Source organism: Rhamphochromis sp. 'chilingali' (genome assembly GCF_963969265.1).
Source record: "Rhamphochromis sp. 'chilingali' genome assembly, chromosome: 15".
NCBI lineage: Eukaryota > Metazoa > Chordata > Actinopteri > Cichliformes > Cichlidae > Rhamphochromis > Rhamphochromis sp. 'chilingali'.
Genome location: NC_137942.1, coordinates 5,199,413 through 5,222,681, shown reverse-complemented (window position 1 = coordinate 5,222,681; position 23,269 = coordinate 5,199,413). Strand labels below are relative to the sequence as shown.

Genomic DNA, 23,269 nt, shown 5'->3' with positions numbered 1-23,269 from the left:
CAATACTGTCTCATATAATGGGAGGCGGAGCCTTCAGCTATCAGGCACCTCTCCTGTGGAGCTAGCTCTCCATTTTGATTTGGGAAACATAAATCCTTTAGGATTGAGTTTAAAACTTCCTTTTTTGATAAAGCTTATAGTTAGGGCTGGATCAGGTGACTCTGAACTATCATTCAGTTATGCCGCTGTAGGCTCGAGCATTTGCCTTCTCTCTCCCATAATGAATGTTTTAGCATAATCTCTTTATGCTCTCTTCTCTTTCCCTTCATCCAAACAGTCAAAGCAGGTGGTTGTCCCAATCTGAGGCTTTCTTCTCTTAAAAGACAGTTCTTTCTTTTTGTTACTGCAAAATCCTACACATATGGGGTCATCTGAATTGGACCACTCAATGCTGGTTAAGAGGACCATTTTTTAAAGAAAACATCAGACAACTAGCATGACTTATAGTGTAATTAATTCTACAGCCCAAGAAGTCTGTGTTTTAGTTATTTTGAGTAAAATTCTAGTATTTGTATGTTATTCTAATAACTAGCAGGTATATACGACTGTACAATGCATGCATACATACAATAGATGCACTTTGCACCGATGCACTGTCCAGATATTGTCCTCAACTGATGACAGATGAAACTTTAAATTGCAAGTACACAATCTAACAAGCCACATAATTGTAGGTACAGCCATCTTTAAAATACAGTCTGTTTGCAGAACTTCCTATGCCCATGTTACCCACAATGCACCTAACTCTGTTTAACTCTGCAGCTCCAGCTGACTCAACTAGCATCACGGGTGGTCTTTCATTGCCCATATGGAAAAGAAACAGAAAAAACTTATAAAAGACTCGCATCAGATTTGGCTTGCTTCATATAATGAATCATATAAGGCTTATATGATTTACTCATGAAAGTGGCCACTTTCTCAATACTTTCATATATTGTTTTAGGAAGTATCCAAAACATACAAGTTTCATTTATATAATTTTTCAAGGAATCTTTTATCTGTTTTCACTCTTGTATGCTTTTCATACAAGTTTCACACAAGACAGATACAAACTTTATAAGATTTATATATATCTTTTCCATATGGGTGATGTGTTATTTATCCATACTTCACAACACTCCCTCTGTAGCTACAGACGTCTTTTCATACTTTTTTCCCCAACACCTGCGAACCAACTTTCAGTAAATGTCTGTTATTCCACGACATTAGTTCTTGAAGGTATCATTATGTCATGTACAGCGTCCTGCAATCTTAAATTATGGTATTTTTTAATAGAAGAGTAAATTAAAGAAGTGCAGATAGACTAAATTTAATCAGTATGGCATTTTTTCCTCATCTCTGAGGCTTTGGTAAATTAAATGAAACAAAAAGACAACTCAGCCTTCAAGAAAAATCACTTTACCTAATAAACAATGTTTTAAGCTGCTATCAGTGAAGGAAAACACAAAACAAAATTAAATTTATTTTCTATGGTGTAACACTGAGCGGTAAAATAGTGAATCTCAGCTGACCATAATAAGATAATCTCTTTTTATATGTATTATGTCAAAAGAGTTTTTGGATTGGTTTTGGTTTTATGCTTTATCCACAGCAGTAGTAGGAGTGAAATAAAGCAACAACAAAAAAGAGCAGGGCTGTAATACCCTGATCCCAATGGCTTTTAGTCACTAACCTAAAACATTTGATTTGTTAGAGCTGAATGGTCACAGCCCACAGCCTGGAGAGACCTCCAGGGAGACTCTGCTCAGGCCAAAATAAAAGTCGCTTCTCCCGATGTAACTGTCTTAATCATAACAGGAAGAGGGCCGCCTTACTTTCCAATAACAGCATGAAGATTCATGAAATAGCAGATGGTGGAGCTATTGAAAACATAGCACTTGAAACAGCTGTAGCCTCTTCAATGAAAGACCACAAGTAGCCTTTGAAGAAGGAGGGAAAAGAGCACAGAGGAGAGCGACGCAGACACTGGATAAAGCTCAGCAGGCTAAAGAGGCTCAAAAAGTAACATATGTATTCTGTCAGACATCCCAGTCAGAGCTAAAGGATTTTGAATTAACCGTTTACACTCCCTGCACCGTGTTTTGCTTGAGGAAGGATGTGCTTGCTGAACTGCTTGAAATGTACTCTGCAACTCTTGCAGTTGCTCCAGTTGGTCAAGTTGTTATTGCTATAATGTTAGTGACATAATGAGAGCAATCAAGCTAAGCTAAACTATTTAAAGGACAATTATGTTTTATTTATAGATGTTGTATCTCCCCTTAAAGTGACTATTGTGGCTGCAATGCAAACTTTGCACTCTTAACCTCTGTTGAGATGCAGGGAAATGAGAACTCTGACAAATCTGGGACATCCTGCCAGCTGATCTAATCACTAGCATATTCATCTGCCCACGAGTTATGCCCACTGCTACGGGAGCAGTAAGTCATTCTAGATGCTCAGCCATATTAGTGAAACCAGCGTCAAGAGAACAAGGAGCTACATCAGATACAACACAAGACCTGTAGGATGAAGACAGAATGATAACAGGTCTATCCTAAGACATGGTGTTGAATTGCACACAGCACTTTTCTGAGTTAGATGTGAGTTAGAGTTAGACTTACAGTTGCCACAGTTATGTGTTTTCACAGGACTCTGTGTAGTCCGTAAAAACTAAGTACACCCCATAATTAGCTTGTAGACATGTATTAAACAGCAAAAACCTGAAGTATGCATGTTCTATATCACTTCATCTTCCTCTCACATCATTATTTTGGTCCACTGTTCTTTACAGTGTTGCTTCAGTTTGGTGCAGTCCTTGTCCTGCTGAATGACCCAGCTTTAGCTGTCAGACAGATGGCTTCACACTCGATTCTGAAATGCTTTGGTATACGGAAAACTTCATTGTTGACTCAAAAACTAAAAGGTGGTCAGGTCCTGTGGCTGCAAAACAAGCCCAAATCATCACCATGTTGACAGTTGATATGAGGAGTTTGTCCTGATATGCTGCAGAAAGGGTGTACTTAGTTTTTCATTACATAGACTCCTATGAAAACTTTCTTCTTCACATAATCATAGATGACAGAAATGTGAATCTAAATACAAAAACTGGCACAAATGCAGGATAGTTGCTCACTTAGCTGATGGTTTGATTTCCTGTCCATTTTTGAACCATTTGACTGGAACGTTGGGGTCAGCCACTTCCACTGTGAGATGGATCTTCTCGCCCTTGTCCACTGTGTATGCTGGATCCAGCTTCTTCAGGAAAGCTGTAAAGACAAAGACTCTAAGGGCCAAATAATACCTGTGCCAACCAACAGCAGGCATATGCTAACACATATTCCACCTGTCGTCCCAGTAGCAAAACTGCTCCTCCTTAAAACGCTGGCCTTTATATGCTGCTGGTATTTACAGCCTGCTGCCTGTTATCTCATTCAAAGCACAAACTCTGCTTTTGCCTCATAACTCCGTCCCGTACCATCACTCTTTTTGGACTCAGCCTTCATCTTCTTCAGCCTCGTCAGCATACCCCTCAGGTCTGTGATGCCGTATTGAAAGGCAATCTTCTCATAGTCGCAGGGCTTAGCTTTCTTTAGGATTTCCCATACATCCACTTCTGGTTCCTCCTTCCTCTCCTTCTTCTGCCTGGTGGTGTTTAAGATTGATTGTGAATGAGTTAATGAGTGCAAACCAAGTTTAAGACACATATAGATGGAAGATGCTTCTCTGAAAATGTAAATTATCTTGCCTTTTCTTGAGCAGTGCACTGAAGTCTAGCTCTCCAGCATCCTCATCTGCATCTCCACTGGAATTAAAAGAAATTCAATTCTGGGATTATTATTTATTTCTTTTTATCCTGTGCTTTTTACTTTATTTGTAAATTAGGTGGCAAAAAGACATTAATAATGTATTTACATTCAATAATATACCCTTTTTTATTCCATATTACACATAGGAAATTCTAATACGCAATAATACTGAAGATGGTCGAACAGTAAACTTCTAACAAATTTGTGCCTGTGGTTAACACTTACCCTTTTACCATCCTGCATTCAGAATGATGCAAAAAAGAAAATGGGGGCAGTGAAAACATAGAGTGAATCATAAGCTCTGATCATGCCCTAAACTTGACTGACAGAAGAATCATAACAGACAAGCAGCATGTAATAAAATAAAAGTCTGTTTATATAACGTTAGCTTCATAGCATAAGTGCCTAAGTCATTGACTTAGTCAAATGACTTAGGCAATTATGCTATGAAGCTAACGATAAGACTCTTGATCTGTTAGGTCTCTGAAGTACACAAAAGCCACAAACAGAGGACCATGTGACATATCACAGATGTCCAGCAGATTTGAACCAACATTAACATTACTTATTGCAAATTCTGTGTTTCAAAATTCCACATTTTAAAAAGTTATTTAGCTATCAATACAATTTGACCATGGAAAAAAGAGCTATAATTGTGCAACCCACCTAAGTGTTTTTTAAAAGCACAATCTTTATAGTATGACTAGGCTGTACTTTGTGTAGTACCAATTTGTACCACAAGACAGTGGAGTGAATCAGTCAGACATGTCATTAAAATTGTTATTTACAGAAGCAGCTTGACTAAATGCAAAGCCTCCGGAGGAAATCGGAAATGTAAAGTGAAACCAGTCTGTTAAATCTGCATTCTTTCACATGGCCAGCAGGGGGCAACATCTCTGGTTGCAAAAGGAAGGCAGATTGTACAGAACTCCGTGTAGCTCTTGGCTCCCTTATTCTATGTATGATGACTTTACATGTAAACCTGACTATTTGGTCGCTTCTATCGCGTTCGGTGTGTAGTAAGTCTATTTTCATCTGTTTAGCAGGTCATGTCAGTGGGCGGATCCGGGGGTTTCTCTGTGAATTTCACATTCCTGTGGCAGCGTGCTAGGAGCCACATTTAATTTTTCCCTGTAGAAAGAAGTTTTCTTCCCACACAGAGTGTACAGTGGACGCTAATGTCAGTACTTTACTCGTTACTTGACAAAAGTAATCAGATTATCTTTGGTCATGATGTGATTAAAGGAACTTTATGTAAGAATGAGACATAAGCATAGTGAAAGGAAGAAGATACTCAAAAAGCGACAGTCACATGCAAAATATTTTGTTGATACAAGTAGGGGGAATTAAGCATCTGTAACCATGCATAAAACCCTTTATTACCCTTCAGATGCACATTTGCAAGTATAAAGTGATGGTGAATATGTCATGTGCTGTGGCATAATCAGTCGCTGTCTCGTGCTCAACAAGGTGACAAGCACTGTGTGTGGCACACACCAATAAATGTCTACAGGATCGAGTGCTGCTTGTTTTCCACCGTGAATGGTTTTGGCAGCTCCTTTACAGCGTGGAGTGTGTTTTCCTGGCATTGTTGAGGCTCATTGAACCCCTCAGAGATAAATGCCAGTAAATTCAGAGCCATTCTGAGTGATAATGCTCGTCCTATGGATGAACAGTTCATCCAAGGATAACATCCATCCGTGTTATCCTTGCCATCCTAATGGAGGTAAATTCTCGCTGGGTGGTATTGTCGTCGATCACCAGGCACACATGACCACCAAATGATAAAAACGATGAGAGTGAAAGCGATGTCTGCGGTGCTGTGGTCACAGCAAATGCAGAATCTCAATCTGCTTGAGCACTTCAGAGAGCTTCTCTCTGCACAAAAGTCAAGTTATGTGAAAAACTAGACTGAAAGTTTAGATGAAAACAGAGGTGAAGAGCTCTGCTTCAGTATTTGAGCATGTGGAATGAGTGCAAAGAACGATTAATGATACCTGTTAATGTATAATAATATTATTGTGTGGTATGGCAAACAGTGATTCACACTATAAATTCATATTATGAATGAAAAAGCAGTGCTAAACACTAATAGACTGTATAAAAAAGATAAAAGACTGAAGCCACAGCAAAGCATCATTATTATGCATCCTTTTTGATGGCAGCTGAAGGGAACTTCTCTGGTTTCATAACTTGTAATGTAGAAAAACCGATGAGAAAATGAACCTATTCAGATGTAGTTCAGTGAACATTTTCCTGTTTAGTTCATCTCAATTGCTGGTTTAAGTATTTTCTATTAAAGGGTGAAGCTCATTTTGTAAAAAGGACATAATTTATAGTCAAAAAGATATAGTGGTGCTATTCTATGCATTTAGTGTGTTTGGTTTTAAATGGACCATTAGCTTGTTTGGTTAATTTGTACTAAAATATATTCTGAGACGATGCTTGCTCAGTTTTTCTGATAAGTAGATTTTGTTTTAAACTTGTTCTAAAATAAATAAAGATAACAGATGCGCTGTAACAACCAACGTGGCTACGTGCTACCGCTAAGCTCTAAAACTGTAGTCCACAAACCAGAGCGATGGTCGCTAGAACCATCTTTTATTCACAGTATATTTAAAAAAAACACATTATGTGTATTTGACCTCCACAGCTAGTAACAACAGTATTTTATTTTTCCTTGATTTAGCGTGCAGTAATGAGATTCGTTATCACCACCTATCGCGGCCCACTAAGAAATAAATCAAAATAAAATCCGGTGTCAGAGGAATTCTTTGAATTTAGATGTGTGGTGCATCTGAATCTGTTATTTTGACCTTCATCTCTGTGCAGTAGTGCCATGGCATACTATCTAACAAATGCAGATATGCCCGTACGCATTTCACTGATAAGAATAAACATAGTGGTATAATGAGAATTCTACCTAGAAATGCTTTTAAATGCTGGTGAAACACTGCTGTGTAAACATACAGTGTGTATTTTCTGTTTCCCTTTGAAGCCCTCTCAGCTGGCCGACCAGTCAGTGAAGACGCAACACAAAGAAGAAAATAGCCTGATATGCCTGGGGCACACAATGAGGAGCTTGTGCTAATTCAGGCAGACACGAAAATCTGGTGTTAATAAAACTCCAGAAATTAAGAGAAGAGGATTGTGTATCTTAATGCATGCAGACCTTGTGTTAATGAGAGAAGCACAAATGATCCTCCTATGGGAAACAGGATCCTCTATTCTTATTTTACAGAAGCTAAGCTGCAAGACTTCCACATAACAAGTTGTTTAACGCACTCATACGCTGTTTTCTTCCAGCAACATATTTGAGTTTTAACCAACTTTTCACTTTTCATTTATCTCACTAACCTTCTCTCTCCTTCACCCTCTTGTTCCCTCCTATCAGCACTCTGCAAATAAACGCACCGACATCCTGTCTAAACCACAATATGATGCTGTCTTTTTGCATGTTGCCTTTTTCATCTTACCTGCCCGTTTTTACTCATGCTCTAATGAGGGAGGGAAATTATATTTTTGATCACAGATTACAAAAAAGGGCGACTCAAGGTATCGGTGCAAAGGTGTCAGCTGATTTACCAGCACAAGGCACGTGTACATATGTACAATTTACAGGCTGAGAACAGCTGAAATCTCATTTTTCAAAAAATAAAGAAGACTACACATTCGCAGGATACATTAGCATAGACCAACTTCACACAGGCCAGAAGCAGAGACGGAAATAGACAGTGAGAGAAACAGTTACACATACACACAAAAAGAAATACTCCCTTCGGAGACTGTTACTGAGACATGTGACGAAATACATAAGATCCTAAACCACGAGGGAGTCCAGGTGAAGCAAAACACCAAGGCAGCAGATGCACTGAGACGTGACAGAAAGAGATAGATGGCAGACTAAGTGACTCGTACAAAGTCGACTACAACCGAGGGATAGACAGGCACACGGGCAGAGACGCTGGTTGAGACTGACAGATGCCCAGAGGCAGCGATCTACAGAGGAGCATATGCGAGACAGTGTGATGGGTGACATGTAGAGTAGACCCACGCCGACACTGACACTCACGATCGCTTAAATGCCTCCAAGATGTTGTCCTGCTGGTCCTCTTGTGCAGCTGAAACCAGACAGAAGGAGAAAGGCTGGTGAGAGCTCAGCTAGGTTAATTCATTACTCAGCAGGCTTGAGCAGCAAAGGAATAATGGACTGATGACCTCACTAGGCCACTAAATGATAGGACCTAATGTATATCGCACTCACTGAGTTATTGCCTGACAAAGCTAGTTACATAGTAATGGTGGATACGCCAAATGGAAGATGACAATAATGTGATTAAGTGTCTGTCTCCAGACCTACCCTGCACAGAGACTTCGAATGTGCAGCTGTCGCACTTGTCTTTGGAGGTGACCTCGCAGCGGTAGCCACCTGCGTCTCCATCCACTACTTTGATGATGCTCATCTCGTAAGTGTAGATCTGACAGAGAGAGAGAGGGGGGATGATATGCTAGGAACACACACAATTCAATGAACACCCAAACGCAAAAGCTCAAACGTACACGCACGTACGTGCTGACCAACACATGCTCGAAGTATGGATAAAGCGAGCAGGGTGACACTGATGCCTTGAAATGTTGCTCGGTTAGCTAGTCACTCACTAGACTTTGATTACGTGTTCATCATGTCCTCCGTTTTCTACACAAAGATGTCGGGGAAGAAATGTCATTAAATGGTAAGTAAACAGATTATTTCTACCAGCTTTTATGCTGTTGATTTTTGTGAGTTTTACAAATATTGACTGAAATAAACAAAACTTTGTGGGTGTGATCTGGAAAGCATAAAATCTATTAATTGCAAGTTTTATTTTCAGTTGTTCATTACTGCAATTTGCTATTAATGTTGGCAGGATTTTGCACAGGCATGCCTTCGTGCCTTTGTTTGCAGTAGTATAATCCAAAAGATTCAATATGTTTTACACAAGAAGCTTTTTGTGCCGTGGTGGAATAAATGTGATTTCACAGGATTCAAAAAGTGAATAAATATTGAAGCACATTACTATTTGCTACCACTTGGTTGATCAGTATAAACAGCTGAGCTGAGTTCAGTTACAAAGTTTGGATCTTTCGTTAAAACCGTCAGTTTTACACAAAGTTTTATCCCATTTTTTTAAAAACCACCAAGAATCTGAGACAAAGCAATGAGCAGGCTGACTTGCATGCAGTCAGGATATTTAAAAACTGATATTTAGCCATTAGCACTTTCACATTTTATGCCTGAAACTTACAATGCAGGTCACTAAGGAAAAACATGTATTCACCAACCTGTTGCCAACTGGTTGCTGAAGGTTTGTTGGCTGTAATTTCACCAAAAATCTCCTTGTGATTGTTTTGGTTTGTAGCAGATTTCACAGAACAGTGACTGCTCTGTAAACTGCAAACTAACCACTGAGTGATAGTGAATTTTGCAAAAATGCAGTACATACTGTAAAAGGAAACCTTTGACTGTCAAAGTAAAAGTTGCTCCTTACCACTGAAACCAACATGTTTCAAAAAGTGCAACTTTGACTTCTCTGTTTCCATTTTGCATCTGACTCTTCAGTTTCACAACCACTTAGTGAATAGTTGGTAGGTGCAGCAGTTGGAGATACATTCTGCATTTCTATTTGTAGTCTATCATTTTATTCCCCCCCTTTCTCCCCGACCTCCTCGTATTAATTTTTTTAATATACATGTTTTCAATCCCACTTGTGCATGAAATGAAACACACAGCCATGCAGTATGTCATTATAAACATTTGTGAAAGTATGCGTCTTCTGTATAGCTTACTGAACTGCAATCATTGCAAGAAGTTGGGTCCAGACATTTCTTCCCTCCTACATATTCCCTGAGAGCTGTAAGTGGTATTATTACAAAGCGGAAGCATTTAGGAACCACAGCAACTCAGCCATTAAATGGCAGACTGTGTAAAGTGTGTGAATGGGTGTGTGAATGGGTGGATGACTGGATATGTAAAGCGCTTTGGGGTCCTTAGGGACTAGTAAAGCGCTATATAAATACAGGCCATTTACCATAAAGTTACTGAGCAGGGTCACCAAATGATGAGTCACATAGTCAACACGGCTCTGCTGACTCAATAATAGCCAAGTTCCAAATCTCCTCTGGCATTAATATCAGTACCAAAACTGTGCGATGGAAGTCTCATGCCATGAGTTTTCATGGTGTAACGTTTATGTAGCCCAATATTTCTGTCCATAGTGCTGTACGAAATACCATAACATACTCATATATTTTGGTCTACAATAAAGTGGTCAGTCAATCAACTGAAAGATTTGCTATAATATTCATGAGGCTATGGTCCCGTTGATATTACTGTCTCTTTATTAATACATTCACAAAAGTTATATTTAAAACAGAGAGTATAAATGCGTACCTTGGTGTTTCTGTCATAGGACTCTTTAAACTGAAGATGCTTTCCAGCTTTGCTACCCAGGTCAAGCCACTTCCCCTTCAGCCATTTCATCACCGGTTTCTTTATCAGGTTTGAGGAGTCCACTTTAGCCACAAACGTGATGTCCTTGCCTGCCAAGCACGAAGATTAAATGCAGTAATTAATTAAACTGTGTGTGTAACAACTGGAATTTAGCACTAAGTGGCCATTCCTCTCATTTCAGATATAACTCAGTTTTTATGGCCAATGATTTTTGCCAGACCTTTTGTTGCTGTAACACTCTCCGGCTTCAGCACAAACAGGCCGGTCGGCTCAGACAGCTGAGGACCCTCCCCTGGAAGATGATCTGTGACGGGAGTGGAATGAAGAAAGTAACTAAAGTATGAATTTAAACAAGAAAATGTTATCTGGGCACAGCATATAGATTTTAGATAAATAAAGGCAACCAGGCGACCAAGCAAACCCCCAAATCATCTTCTAAGTGCCTATTTGAAAGTCATTTGGGAAAATTCTGAAATTTAGTTCAAGGACACAAAGCCTCAACCCACTAAATTCTGTCTTTGCACGGTTATTTAGTGCTGAAACTGAGCAACAGTCTCTCCACAAGGCAGCTTGTTTGCATTATGCCTTTGTTGTTACACTGCATAAGCCATTTGGGACCCTCTGACAAATGACAAGCGACCAAGGAGCAGGCTGGCCCACAGGGAATATAGAAACTCCTCAGATCACCCCTGAAGACATCATATTACTATTGACTCTCTGCAATCATCTGCCACCCCGACAGAACATAAGCTGAAGCCGTACAGTCTTATCATGGCAATAAAAAATGAGCTGCTCTTTTATCTACTCGCTTGTTTCTTTTGCAAGTAAATTGATGTAACCTTTGTAAGGTGTTTGCTTGTCAGTTGATATGCTTTATAGAAATGCTAACATATTCACTTCTTTTACCATCAGGAGGCAACTCTGCATCGGAAGGGGAAAAAAGAGAAAGTGAGGAACACGTCAGTCTGTACAGTATTTGTGTTGTCCCATTAAACACAAGTGTTAATTGGCCCAGTGATCACCTTGACTTCAAGTGATGAACACTCACACATTAAATCATTGTGCTCTCACACTTCAAAAGAACACAGATTTCTTTCTCAGAGTCTAATTAACATTTTTTTCTCTTTTTTTTAAAGAAAAGTACAACTGTTAATGAGTTATTTCTTCAACAACTGTCCTAAAATCACTTCAACTGTTCTGAGGTACAGTACACAATCTACATAAACTGTCTGAGTCAGACATCCTGCAGATTTAACAAGAAAAAAGGTTCATACACAAGCAATAAGCCAAAGGTACATCGAATCACCAATCAGATAGAGTGAGTAGGACCCTGACTGGACATCCATTGGACGAGACCAGTTGCTGAGAGAATGGATCCAGGGTCACAAGTCAGATAAGGTCATGCGCTTCCATAAATTCAGAGAGCCATACTGTTGGCGCCTCTTCCTCTCTCTGCTTTTATGGGCTCAGTTAATTTGATCTTTTAATCAAAAAGTACCCCTGAGGACAGATCCAAGTTCAGATGTTCAGCGTGATTTAAAAGGTTTCCATTGGAATGCTAAGTGGGTAAAACTGATTCTGGGATAGGGCTCAGGGGACACTTTTGAATGTTTACACTCTTACGCTGTTGCACTGGATGCTGGCTGTGTTTGGGATGGGGCTTCTAAATGAAATTGACTCTAGACACTGTGGTACTTTGGCACTGGGAGTTTTAAATTATGCCAAGCAACACTATTTAACCATGCATTACTTTTAGACTCTAAAATACAACTTATAGATTTTTTTAACTGTTTGTAAAGGATTACACAGTATAAATAATATGGACTGTATGGGGTTCTTATTTCCTCATAATTTCCTAATCTTTTCTATAGAGTTTAATAAACTACAACTGCAACATTCTCCTGTTAAAACCTTGGTCTTAGCATTCGTGGATATTATTTTAACATTAATTGTCTTAAGTTTGCCAGTGAACATTTACAGTAAATGATTCAGAGAAGGTATGAGAGGAAGCGCCGCGATTAGAACATCATCCCCATAGTCAAGCACAGAGGTGGAAACATTATGCTTTGGGGGGGTGTTTTTGCTAAGGCTAAAAGACAACTAGATGGATGAATTTTGGATGAGAACTTTCTTTCCTCCCAGAACACTGAAAATGCATCATGTATGGTTTTTATAGCATGGCAGTGAGCCAAAACCAAGGTAACAAAGGAGTGGCTAAAGACAAAGCACATTAGCTCTCCAGCCCACAGTCCTTTAGAAAACCTGCAGAGGGAGCTGAGGTTTTTAGTTTCCAAGTGGCAGTCAAGAAACCTAAAGGAAGCAGTTACTGTAAAGAGGAGTACGTCCAAATCCCTCCTGAGATGAAACCCTGTGACAAGACAAGACAAGGTACTAAGTGATGTTTTTGGGGGGATCAAAATACTTATTTCACTTTAATTTCTTTGGAAGTGAGCAAATGTAAAAATTCAGCAGGAAATAATTATTCCCTCCCAGTGTCTTATACTGGGCCTTGGTCTTTCCCCACAGTTCATTTACTGTATGCCCTTAAGCTATCTTATTTCTGATTGGCCTCATAAATTAGAGGTATATACGGCAGGTGGGTGGGGCTTCTTTTGACATAGTGAGCACCATGTGTCTGAGATACCCACATTAGGTATATCTAATGTGCATGTTAAACTTGTGTTAAACTAAGCATTATTGTAACAATATTGTTATTGTAACAATATATACATATATTAAAGAGTGTAAAAAAGATATAGTACTAGATTCCATTTAATAATAGTTTTGTGTCAGATCATAAAAGATGATTTAGTGAAACCCATTAAAATGAATATTCTGACCAACTTAATTCACTGGTTATTGAAAACTTCATTCACTGTGTTAATTTAATTACTGAAATGCCTAGTATGCAGTTTGTAGTGTATTTTCAGGTGAGCACTGACACTGACTAAAGAATCAACAGATACTTGGTTTCCACATTTCACACTTGGAGGAAAAGATAAGAGAGTAGTCGGGATTTCTCTAGTTCTATAAAGTCAAGTACTACACATGGTATACTACTATAATCCTAATTGTACAGTACATATTATTATTATTATTATTTATTAAGTGTATGAAAACATAATGAAACTAGAGGACCTCATTGTGTAAAGACATGAACAACAGAAAAATCATTATGGCTGTAAACAGTAATCAGTGCAGTGTAACACTCTTCAGCACTAGTAATAATTAGGCCATGTCACACACACAGATGGCATATATCCAGCAGAAACACAGGCGGGATATATCGTCCTTCAACATCTGCCAGAAAATGCTGAGGATTTTCTATGAGTCTGTGGTGGCCAGTGCGATCCTCTATGCTGTTGCATGCTGGGGGAGCAGGTTGAGGGTCGCAGATGCCAACAGACTTAATAAACTGATCCGTAAGGCCAGCAATGTTGTGGGGATGGAGCTGGACTCCCTCAAGGTGGTGTCGGAGAGGCGGATGCTGTCCAAGATTAAGACAATGTTGGATAACACCTCCCACCCACTCCATGACATGTTGGTCAGTCACAGGAGCTCGTTCAGTGAGAGACTGAGATTACCGAAAAGCACCACTGAACGACACAGGAAATCATTCCTGCCTGTGGCCATCTCCCTGTACAACGCATCCACTTAACACACTGTTTGCTGCTACAACTACACATGTTTCTTTTCCAAATATTTATTTATAAGTGACTTATGTATGTATGTATATATATATATGTATATATTGTACTATTCTTAGTTAGCGTATTGTCTGTCTTGTCTTAATGTTGGTTTAAAATGGAGCACTGTAACAAAAAATAATTTCCCCCAGGGATCAATAAAGTATTCTGATTCTGATTCTGATTCTGATTTTTACCAATCAGATCTCATCATTTCACTTTTAAAACAGACGTTTGCTTGGATGCTTTGGTGGAAGCAATCTAACCACTGTTCTCTGAATCCTTTTGAAAGACTTTTTTTCACAAGACATTGTCAGAAGCTTTTTTGTTATCTGCTATATTTGTATTTATTTACTCATTTTACCATCAACATGTTTCATCTGACAGTCTATCAGTTGAATTTGCCGTGCCTTGAATTGCTTTTAAGCTGCGCCTTTGCATTGATTTCTTCCTTTTGATTTAGGTTCCTTTATCTGTCTGCTGTGGGGCACTTTGTCACTTTTGTTTACTCCATAAATAAAGTTATTCTCGTCATGATTAGTGTCGTTGTTATGTTCAATGTCCAGAAATCACCGCGGCTATATGTCTGCAACAAAACTGCATCTTCATAATGTCTCCGTCTGCTGAGTGAAAATACTGAAGCTTTAAGCAACACCAGAGCAATCCCAGGCTTCAGTGAGGAAGCGTTTTTCATCTGATACCCATGTCCACTAACGCAAAAAGTGACTGACACAAAGCAAGCACAAACACGGAAAGCACAAGCAAGCTGGCATGTATTGTGTCGAGTCTTTTGCTTACCATCCCTAGGCTCATTGTTGGCTAAATGAAAAGAAACAGTTGGTACATGGAAATTAGTCTTCACAGCACAGCACAGGTCTCATCAGACTGCAGAGGGCTGTGTGTGTGTGTGTGTGTGTGTGTGTGTGTGTGTGTGTGTGTGTGTGTGTGTGTGTGTGTGTGTGTGTGTGTGTGTGTGTAAAGAATGAAAATGCTTCAACAAAGATCGGATTAAAGACAATGCATAAGCCTATTCACTCAGACAACCACAGTATCTTCAGACAAACACACAAACACACAGATATAACAACAAAGCAAAGCACTTACCTAAATCTGTTAATGAAGAATAAGCACAGGTTTTGTAAATAAACAGGACTAAATAAGTGGTAATGCAGATATAATGTACTGTAAGCTTTCCATGCAAATGCATGCTGTAAATAAACACAGCATGACAGAAAAGTGCTTGGCGTCATAAACTGCCCGTGCCTCTGTGAGTTACAGTGATAATTGTAGAGATAAATCAATGTGTTTAATTTTACAGATGAGTAAGGACAAAATGAGCGCACACATATGTCAGCACACCTATAACGCTATTTAGCTGCAGGACAGTGCTTACCGTCTACAGCCGGCTGTATTTCTGCCACAGAAAGTGATATAATACTGTAAAAGGAAACAATCTGAAAATTTTAATTATCAGGCCCCAAAACATAATAATCCCTGCGCTGACTCAAGCTGTGATGTTGCAGGCCATGAGGCATGTAGGTTGTTGGTGGCAAGATCCAGATGTTGTACAGATGTCGACTGAGACTTCCAGATGTAAACAGTGTGCCAGATTACAGATATAAGTTAAAAACAAACAAAAGGCAGCAATCCAAGGATGGCTCAGAGGTTTTTGATAGATAAATTAGGAAGTTTCTGTTATGGTGGATCTGTGAGACCCAAGTCAGGCTGGACACAAAATTGACTTGAAAAGTTGGGGGTGCTGTTTCAGATGCCCCTGGGCCGAGAAGGAAAGGCAATTTTTCCTGTAGTAGTAGAAAATATGATTTAAATTTGCAATACCTCAACAGACTGACTGGCGTCTTCTCATTGGATGATGGGTACTGCCATATTTAAACTTCTCTGCCATGCTAAAATAATGGGGGGAAAAACGTGAGTTCTCACAAACAAATACAAGCTGTTGGTGCCAGCTGTCTTGGGTGGCTTTTACCACCCAAGATGGTAGCATATTTCTGACTTTGGTAACCTTAGATTGTCTGAAGGACTTCTCGATTCTGTTTTGCTATTGTACTCTGGACTGGATGTCGGTCTGGGTGTTAGTTTGTCGTTGTGCATCTTAGACTCTTTAGATGCTATAATCATGTTGTCCATTGTAATCACAGAATGGTAAAAATTGTGTTTCCCAGTTTAGTTGTGGTGTCTAATTCCCCCAGAAATGCAAAATATCTCCATACATGACATGTAAGGGTGAAGTTGTTAACATGCACTATGCACATGTTGTTAAAATCACAGAAATAACATCAAGCTTACAGTCACAAGGTCTGGTGAACTTTCTGCAGCACTTTTGTGTTTTATGTTTTTTAGAATAGCGAAAAAAACACACAAAAAAAAAACAACAACAGAGGCTTATCAGATTTGTTTTGTTTTTTCACATATTAATTCATACGTTCCTACACCTGGAGCGAGATCAGATCAGTAGAGTTTCCCTTTAGATTGCAAAACATCACGCCTCCCTCAGTGTTTATGTTCTCCCCCAAAGCGGGACTCTCAAATCACAGCCAACGTTTTAGCTCTGCCAACTGCAGCCAACGCTAACATGGTGGGCACAACAGAAAGGATTTGAGAAACAAATTAGCTAAGTTCACTGGCATATGGCTTAAGCAAAAGGTCATGGAGTTAAGAACAGACTAAAGCTGTGCCAGCCATTTGCTTTGAGTGTTGCTTTGGCTTTTTCAATCATGTTTGCTTGGAATTGTCTGATTTGGGTTCTAACTGTATATTGGCCAATGTACCCCTTCAAAGACTGTGACTAAGCATAAATGAGCTGGAGTATGAGTAGAAATCGCTGTTCTACCTCATCATTGCACCTGCGCGCACACACATTTAATCACTCCCGGTGAGCTGCAGAAGGTTTATGTAATAATTCATCTTGACTGCACACACTCACACATACACGGGCAGAGAACCACGTGTCCAACTTTCTTGCTCATGCCCTCTATTACGGTTGGCCCATAATAAGAACTGACATTCAATCCAGAGAGGTGAACTCAAAGGGTGAACATATTACACAAATAGACTGTTCACATAAATGTGCAACAAAGTGTACTTCACTCTCTGGGAACCTGTTATTTAAGACTTTTTATGAGCTGCAATTAAAGGAAATTCGCATAAACATAAATAAAGACCATCGTGCAACAGAATCAAAAACATAGACTGTATAAAAGATTGCTTTTTATACTTTCTGGGTCTGAAAAGAGAAGAGCTTTGTATTCTGTGACTTCAGTAAACCCTTTCCTGATAACTTTACGGTCTTAAAGCTGCTTTCACATCTTCGTGAATACAACACAGTGCCTGTTTTGTACATTATATTCAATTCTATCAAAAAGGCAGATAAAGCCTTGTTTTTCAGTCACACACATCTCTCATCACTTTTGATTGAGGCTTGAGGTTTCATAACAGTAGTTCATAAATCAATGAGTGGCTATGTCTTTTATTTACAGGTAACACACCAGCCACAATCTATGAACATATTATATATGTAAACAACAGTTAATTATAGTTTACTATATGTTAAGTGCCTCCCAGGCCCCCCGACTTCCAGTGAAATTGCTCTAAATCTCAGTTTGAGCTGATTACATATGCACATAGAAGGGTGGGGAGGTCCCAGAACAAAGCTATATATTGCTGAACATACATTTTTTTTGCAGAGAGAAATAATTATGTTTCTTACAGATGTCCCTGATGGAAATAAGAGGAAAAATCAGCAAAAAAAAGAAAATAAAACTCAGTTTTCTTTCTCACAAATACAAAGTAGCATCTTATATTATAGAGAAGGCTGGAAAACACTAAAGGGTGATGACACAACCAGAACAATAACAACAACAATAATTAGTAATAATAATTTATATTATTGATTTGAACCCATCATCGGGCATTTCAGAAAGCGCTAGAGGTGCTGGGTATATCCCAGGTTTACTACTCCTGAATTAAAAATAAATATTAACTATTTCAGTTTGTAGTTTCGAAAAAGGAAAATTCACAGGAAAATGAGCTTTTGCCGATTTTCAGAATAATTCATTATTACATGTAATAATTAACTGTTAACTGACACTTAAACAGTTTACGGTTCAATATTCCAGTTAAAAGTCATATTGAACAAGAAAATGTTAAAATGTAAATATAAAAGCTTCCTTCCACATAAAAGATGGAGGTTAACAGGTTGAGAATCTCCATTCTGTTTTCTAACATTCTTAACCATTAGTAAAACATGTATTATGTCTATTTTATAGTGGTTATTTTAGTAAACCTTTATCTTCACGAAAACAGTAAAACCTTAACAGGTTATCTGACATTTGGATTAACAACTGATGTTAATGTGGAAGTTGATTAAAATCATTTCTATTTTCATGACACCAGTGTAAATTATTTAGTCCTACTCACTGCCATAGTTTTATTTAGCAGCACAGATAGCATCAGTTCAGACTTCTGCAGTGGCTCTGCCCAACACATTTACTTTCTAAATTATTCATATCTTTATTATCGGCATTGGTAGTACAGTTGTAGTACTGATGCTATTTAAAACATGAGGAAATAGGCAAGAATTTCTGTAGCCATGGCAACCTAGAGATTTTAATTTCAATGCCTTTAATTGTATTACAATTTACCTGCAGCAATTAATACTAAATTTAATGTTTTCCTCTCTGGATATGTCCCCTCTGGAAAAACCAAAAGGGGCGATTTGTCTTCCATGTTGGATTTTGTCTAATCACAAACACTTTTTTGTATATCAGCTAAACATAGATACACATGTAGAAGCTGCAAACAAAAAATCAGACACAAAACCTACTTTTTAATTAAATAAATAAACTAATATCAGGATAAATATTGTGCTGATAAGGTGCCAGCTTATCTTTTTCTAACTGATTTAAAATTGGTTGAAGTCCTCAGCTGTTCCCTACACGAATAAGATTAAATTTAGGAATGCTATATTGCTCCAGTAAATAAATGTAGCTAAAAGGCAAATATTCATCTGTATCCATTGCATGTAATCACAGATTTAAATAAAGCCAAAAATATCATATAGACGGGCTCGTGTATACACGGTGTGACACTTACCCGTGAATTAAACACCTTCTTCACTGCTCGAGATTTTAACAAGTGATTACCGAGGAATTCTGAACTGCTCAAGTGCATGTGTGTAAGTGTGTGATCATGCATCTCCACACTCAACCCCATCACCACAGAAGTTCACTGCTTCTGTGTTTGTTCGGGTTCATCTTTAAACCTTACCCTCCTCCTCTCCTGACATCTCTGAATCAGTGGAAGGAAAGACATTATTTTGATGATGAGGATGAAGGCGATGAAGCTGACAGCGATGATGAAAAGGATGAGAAAGATGAGGATGAGGATGATCTACAGACAGTCTGCGTGACACAGAGACTAACCAACACTGAACGCCGGTTTCTTACCCTTGTTATCTGTAAATGAGAGAAAAAAATTTATATTAGAAGCATTTCTTTAAATATTTGTTTCCAGTGCATGTTCTGCTTAGAGTGGGTGGCCACTGTATGCATTACTCAAAAAATAAATTGGATATCTGGAGCACAGCTAGTGGGCCCAGTTTAGATGTCATGAAGGCTCTTACCAGCAGGGGCTGCTGCATCCTTAACACCCTCGGCTGCTGCAATTAAACAACAATTATGTAAATTAATTTGCACGTCCTCATTATTTCATATCATACAACACTAGGAGCACAGCGTTTGGATAGTCTTTCAGAGCTGAGACTCGGTAAAATGTTTAAAGAGTCACATCCTGTAATCTGAATCCTCACGAGACAATAACTAATATAACCGAGGGCTGCTTGTTTATCGCTATATTTATCTAAAATGCAAAACATCATTCTGTTTCTTACATTCAGCTGTACACCGTCAACACAGATGCTTTCAGATAGGTTTTGGGAACCACTCTGCAGGGACACACTCTTTTTTTTACTAGCAGTGATCAGACACCTTCATAAATACACCACACTGCACATGAAATACACTTTAAAATAAACAGTTTCATTTTAACAACATAAACACACATTCACATGTACCCGCACAGGGAAACGGCAACCCTGCTTTGTGAACCTCTTCTTGGTTTCTGTAGGGTTTGCCGCTGGCAAAAGACAGAATATTGGATTTCAGCGAGGGAATAGTGCATGATTCAAATGAGCCACAGTTTACAGAAACAGTGAGCTTGAGATAAATATAAGCAATTTTGTCAGCGATCATGAGGAATAATTGGGCTTTAAAAAAGTCTGAAAGGGGCAGCCGCAAGACAAAAATGCTTTTGATAGGATAAGTACATCAAAGTTCCAGGATCGCAGATCTAGGTTACTTTAGAAGCTCTAGGGTGTTTAATGAGATGGCAGATTAGGTATGAATTTCTGTCTGCCAGACAAACTAAAGCACACAGTAGCACAGTAATAATTCAGCTCTGGCAGCATTCGCATCTTAACCATCCATTTAAATAATTCTGCAGGTCTGCGCCCTCATTAGGGCCCCTGTTTAAATGTTAAGAAGGTTTCACTGTGGCAGGGAGGTACAGTTGAGACGGCAAAGTTTATTAAAGGGCTGAGCCACGGAAATGAATAAGGACATCATCTTGACAGCTATCATCTCTCCGAACGACCAACGAGAAGCCACAACTGGAACGGCAGAGCGTCCCATGAGCCTACTTAACAGTGGGTCTAAGATATCAAGGCTCAGCCTTGGCACTCTGGTTGTGATCAAGGCTGGCATACCATGTGTGGCAAACTGAAGGGGAGGCAACACTTCTATTTTGGATAAGGTTTGTTTTTCATGTAGCAATCTATTAATGCCTCTCTCAGCACTTCAATCCTTGAGAGGATCTGTGGCACAGCAGGCAGTTAAAACTTTCTTTAGGCTCCTGCTGAACCATCTTTCCCACCTCTCTCCCCCTCGAAATCAGAGGGAAAGTCGGTCACTGAATTTTGCTTTATTAGGTGCTCGTCTGGTCCTCTGTTTTTCAGGGATGTTACCTTGATGTCAGTGTGTTTGCTGGCAGGATTTAATCTTTGACTCAACATGATGTAACCGAAGACGGGAGGAGGTTTTGTTTTTGAGAAACAATTCTCACCCTGAGAGACAACTGGGGCGTTAAATAAATGTCACAAAATCACCATGGAAACAGCCCCGTGCTGATTTCAGATATGTGTGATTAATAATATAACCGTTTTGCCAAAGACGGCTGGAACTCAGAAAGTGTGCGCTATGCACAGGAGTCCCGCTGGTGTCTCACTTTACTGAAGGAAATATCACAGCCTCTCAGAGGAAAATTTCATATGAAAGACTGTTCATAAATGGTTTTAAACCCCACAGAATAACATGAAAGTAAAGTGAGAGAAATTTCCCTGTTAAATTATAGTGAAATACCAGCAGCTGATTTGCCAGCAGTAAACTGTTATTTTACAATCGGACTACTGTAATCTACAATAACATTCTTTATTGTCAAGAAATCTGCATTGAATATAATCTTTACACTGTTCAGCTGTTCTTTTACTGTTTCCATTATCACCTCAGTAAACAATTTATTACACTGTTTACTCGATTAGGACACGTTACCATCTATGCATATTCGTTGTAACTCCATCATAACTTGCACAGCAGTTGTGCAACTATTGCCATCAGAGAATTTTAAAAGAAATAATCAATAAAGGGGAACTCTCAGTCGCAAACTTCCAGTTTCATAGGCAGCGTTAACAAGAATGAAGTGGACCCCAAATTTGCAACAGAAAATGAAGCGGAGTGAAGCATTTCTATGCTTATTTTATTGTCTTTTTGATAGAAAGGACTGAGCAATGATGTAGCTCCATTTTGATATGTTTTACAGGGTTTTGATTGTAGCAAAGCGCGAGGCAGGCGTTACTGAAGCAATCATAACCCAACAGTCTATAGAAAATGTAAAACTAAATGAATAGACAGCAAATTTTTATAGCAGTTTATTGCAAGGTACAACACACAGTACCTGCTCAAAGATCATGTCTGGGGTCTCAAATGTGCAACTACCTCTTACTAAGCCTTTCAAAAAAGAATTTCTACAGTTCTCCCACAGTTTTCTACAATAGTGTCATGGTTAACACTTCCTTCTCACAGTAAGAATGTCCTGGGTTTGACTCCACAGGCCAGCTGGTGCCTTTCTGTGTGGTGTTTGCACATTTTCATCGCGTTGCCTTTCTCCAGCAGTCCAATGGCATGAGTGTTAGATGAATTGATGTTTCCAAACTAGCAGTAGGTGTAAGTGTAAGCATGCATGGTGTGTCCAGGTTGTACCCTGCCTCTCCAGCCCCCATGCAACCCTGAGTTGGATGAATAGAATTGTAATAAAAAACTATATTGTACACCTGTAATTGCACATTAATAAAACCCAGGAAGGAAAGCCGAGTGTGAGTACATTTTCCTCACATTGTTTGATGGTGAAAGAGCGTTTCCTGACTAAAAGCAGTTCTATAGCTTTCTATTTTTTCTGTACAGCTTTCTTAGATGTAAAAGTTTCAGCTGTCATCGTATGAAATCTCAGTCGGAGCTTCATTCAGTGTCAGCGGAGCAGCAGCACAGCAATATGAGAGTGAATGAGAGTTTTGGTTCACTGGTGTCAAGATATGAGAGAAAGATATTGACGCTCAGAGACTCTGGTTTGACTGTCTTGAAATGTTATATGTGGTGTGACATCTTAGAACTGTCACTGCGGTTAAAGCTAAATCTGCAGTTGCAGACATTAATGGGAGGCGTCCTAAACAACAGATGAATAAAACAAACATTTTGGTCACGTGATAAACTGGAGACACATTAGAGAGGAGATTAGATTTGCTAATTTGCATCCCAACTGACAACCTTTTCTTCCCCCCTTACATCATAACTTGAAAATACGATGACAAAACAGCACAGGCTTTTTAAAACAAACGTACGGTATAAGATCTCTTTACCCTGTAGCTGCGTGCTGTCTCACCGCAAACAAGCAAGATAGTGACACACTCACCAGTCTCTGCGCAGTTTCCTCCACTGCACCCAGCAACGTTCATTGTGCAGTAAATTAGGTTTCACAAAAGAATTTTTAGCCTTCAAGGTCACTGCCACCTCCTCTCTGCATGATTACGCAGGGATTTTATACATTATCAGGATCACCCTTTCACATCTAATTTATAAGCTTTTCACTGCTCTGGATTGGTTATTTTTTTCCCATTTAGGTAGTTTGCATCATGAGGGTAGTATCAGCAAGCGGTTTAGATTTTTTCTGTGTATCCCAGGTGA

General features: G+C 39.0%; 1 protein-coding gene across 1 annotated transcript in view; it reads right to left on the bottom strand.

Annotated features, from left to right (window-relative positions):
* mybpc2a (myosin binding protein Ca) overlaps positions 1 to 23,040 on the bottom strand; it is a gene marked incomplete at its 5' end in the record, with an annotated part of 51,445 nt that extends 28,405 nt beyond the window's left edge. Inside the window, 10 exons of the mRNA XM_080905247.1 lie at positions 3,113 to 3,245; positions 3,455 to 3,621; positions 3,725 to 3,781; positions 7,858 to 7,906; positions 8,146 to 8,263; positions 10,216 to 10,364; positions 10,496 to 10,579; positions 19,248 to 19,268; positions 19,603 to 19,638; positions 22,998 to 23,040. Coding sequence (XP_080761373.1) covers positions 3,113 to 3,245; positions 3,455 to 3,621; positions 3,725 to 3,781; positions 7,858 to 7,906; positions 8,146 to 8,263; positions 10,216 to 10,364; positions 10,496 to 10,579; positions 19,248 to 19,268; positions 19,603 to 19,638; positions 22,998 to 23,040 — 857 coding nt within the window. The remainder of the gene's footprint in view (positions 1 to 3,112; positions 3,246 to 3,454; positions 3,622 to 3,724; positions 3,782 to 7,857; positions 7,907 to 8,145; positions 8,264 to 10,215; positions 10,365 to 10,495; positions 10,580 to 19,247; positions 19,269 to 19,602; positions 19,639 to 22,997) is intronic.
* Between the last annotated feature and the right edge of the window lie 229 nt (positions 23,041 to 23,269).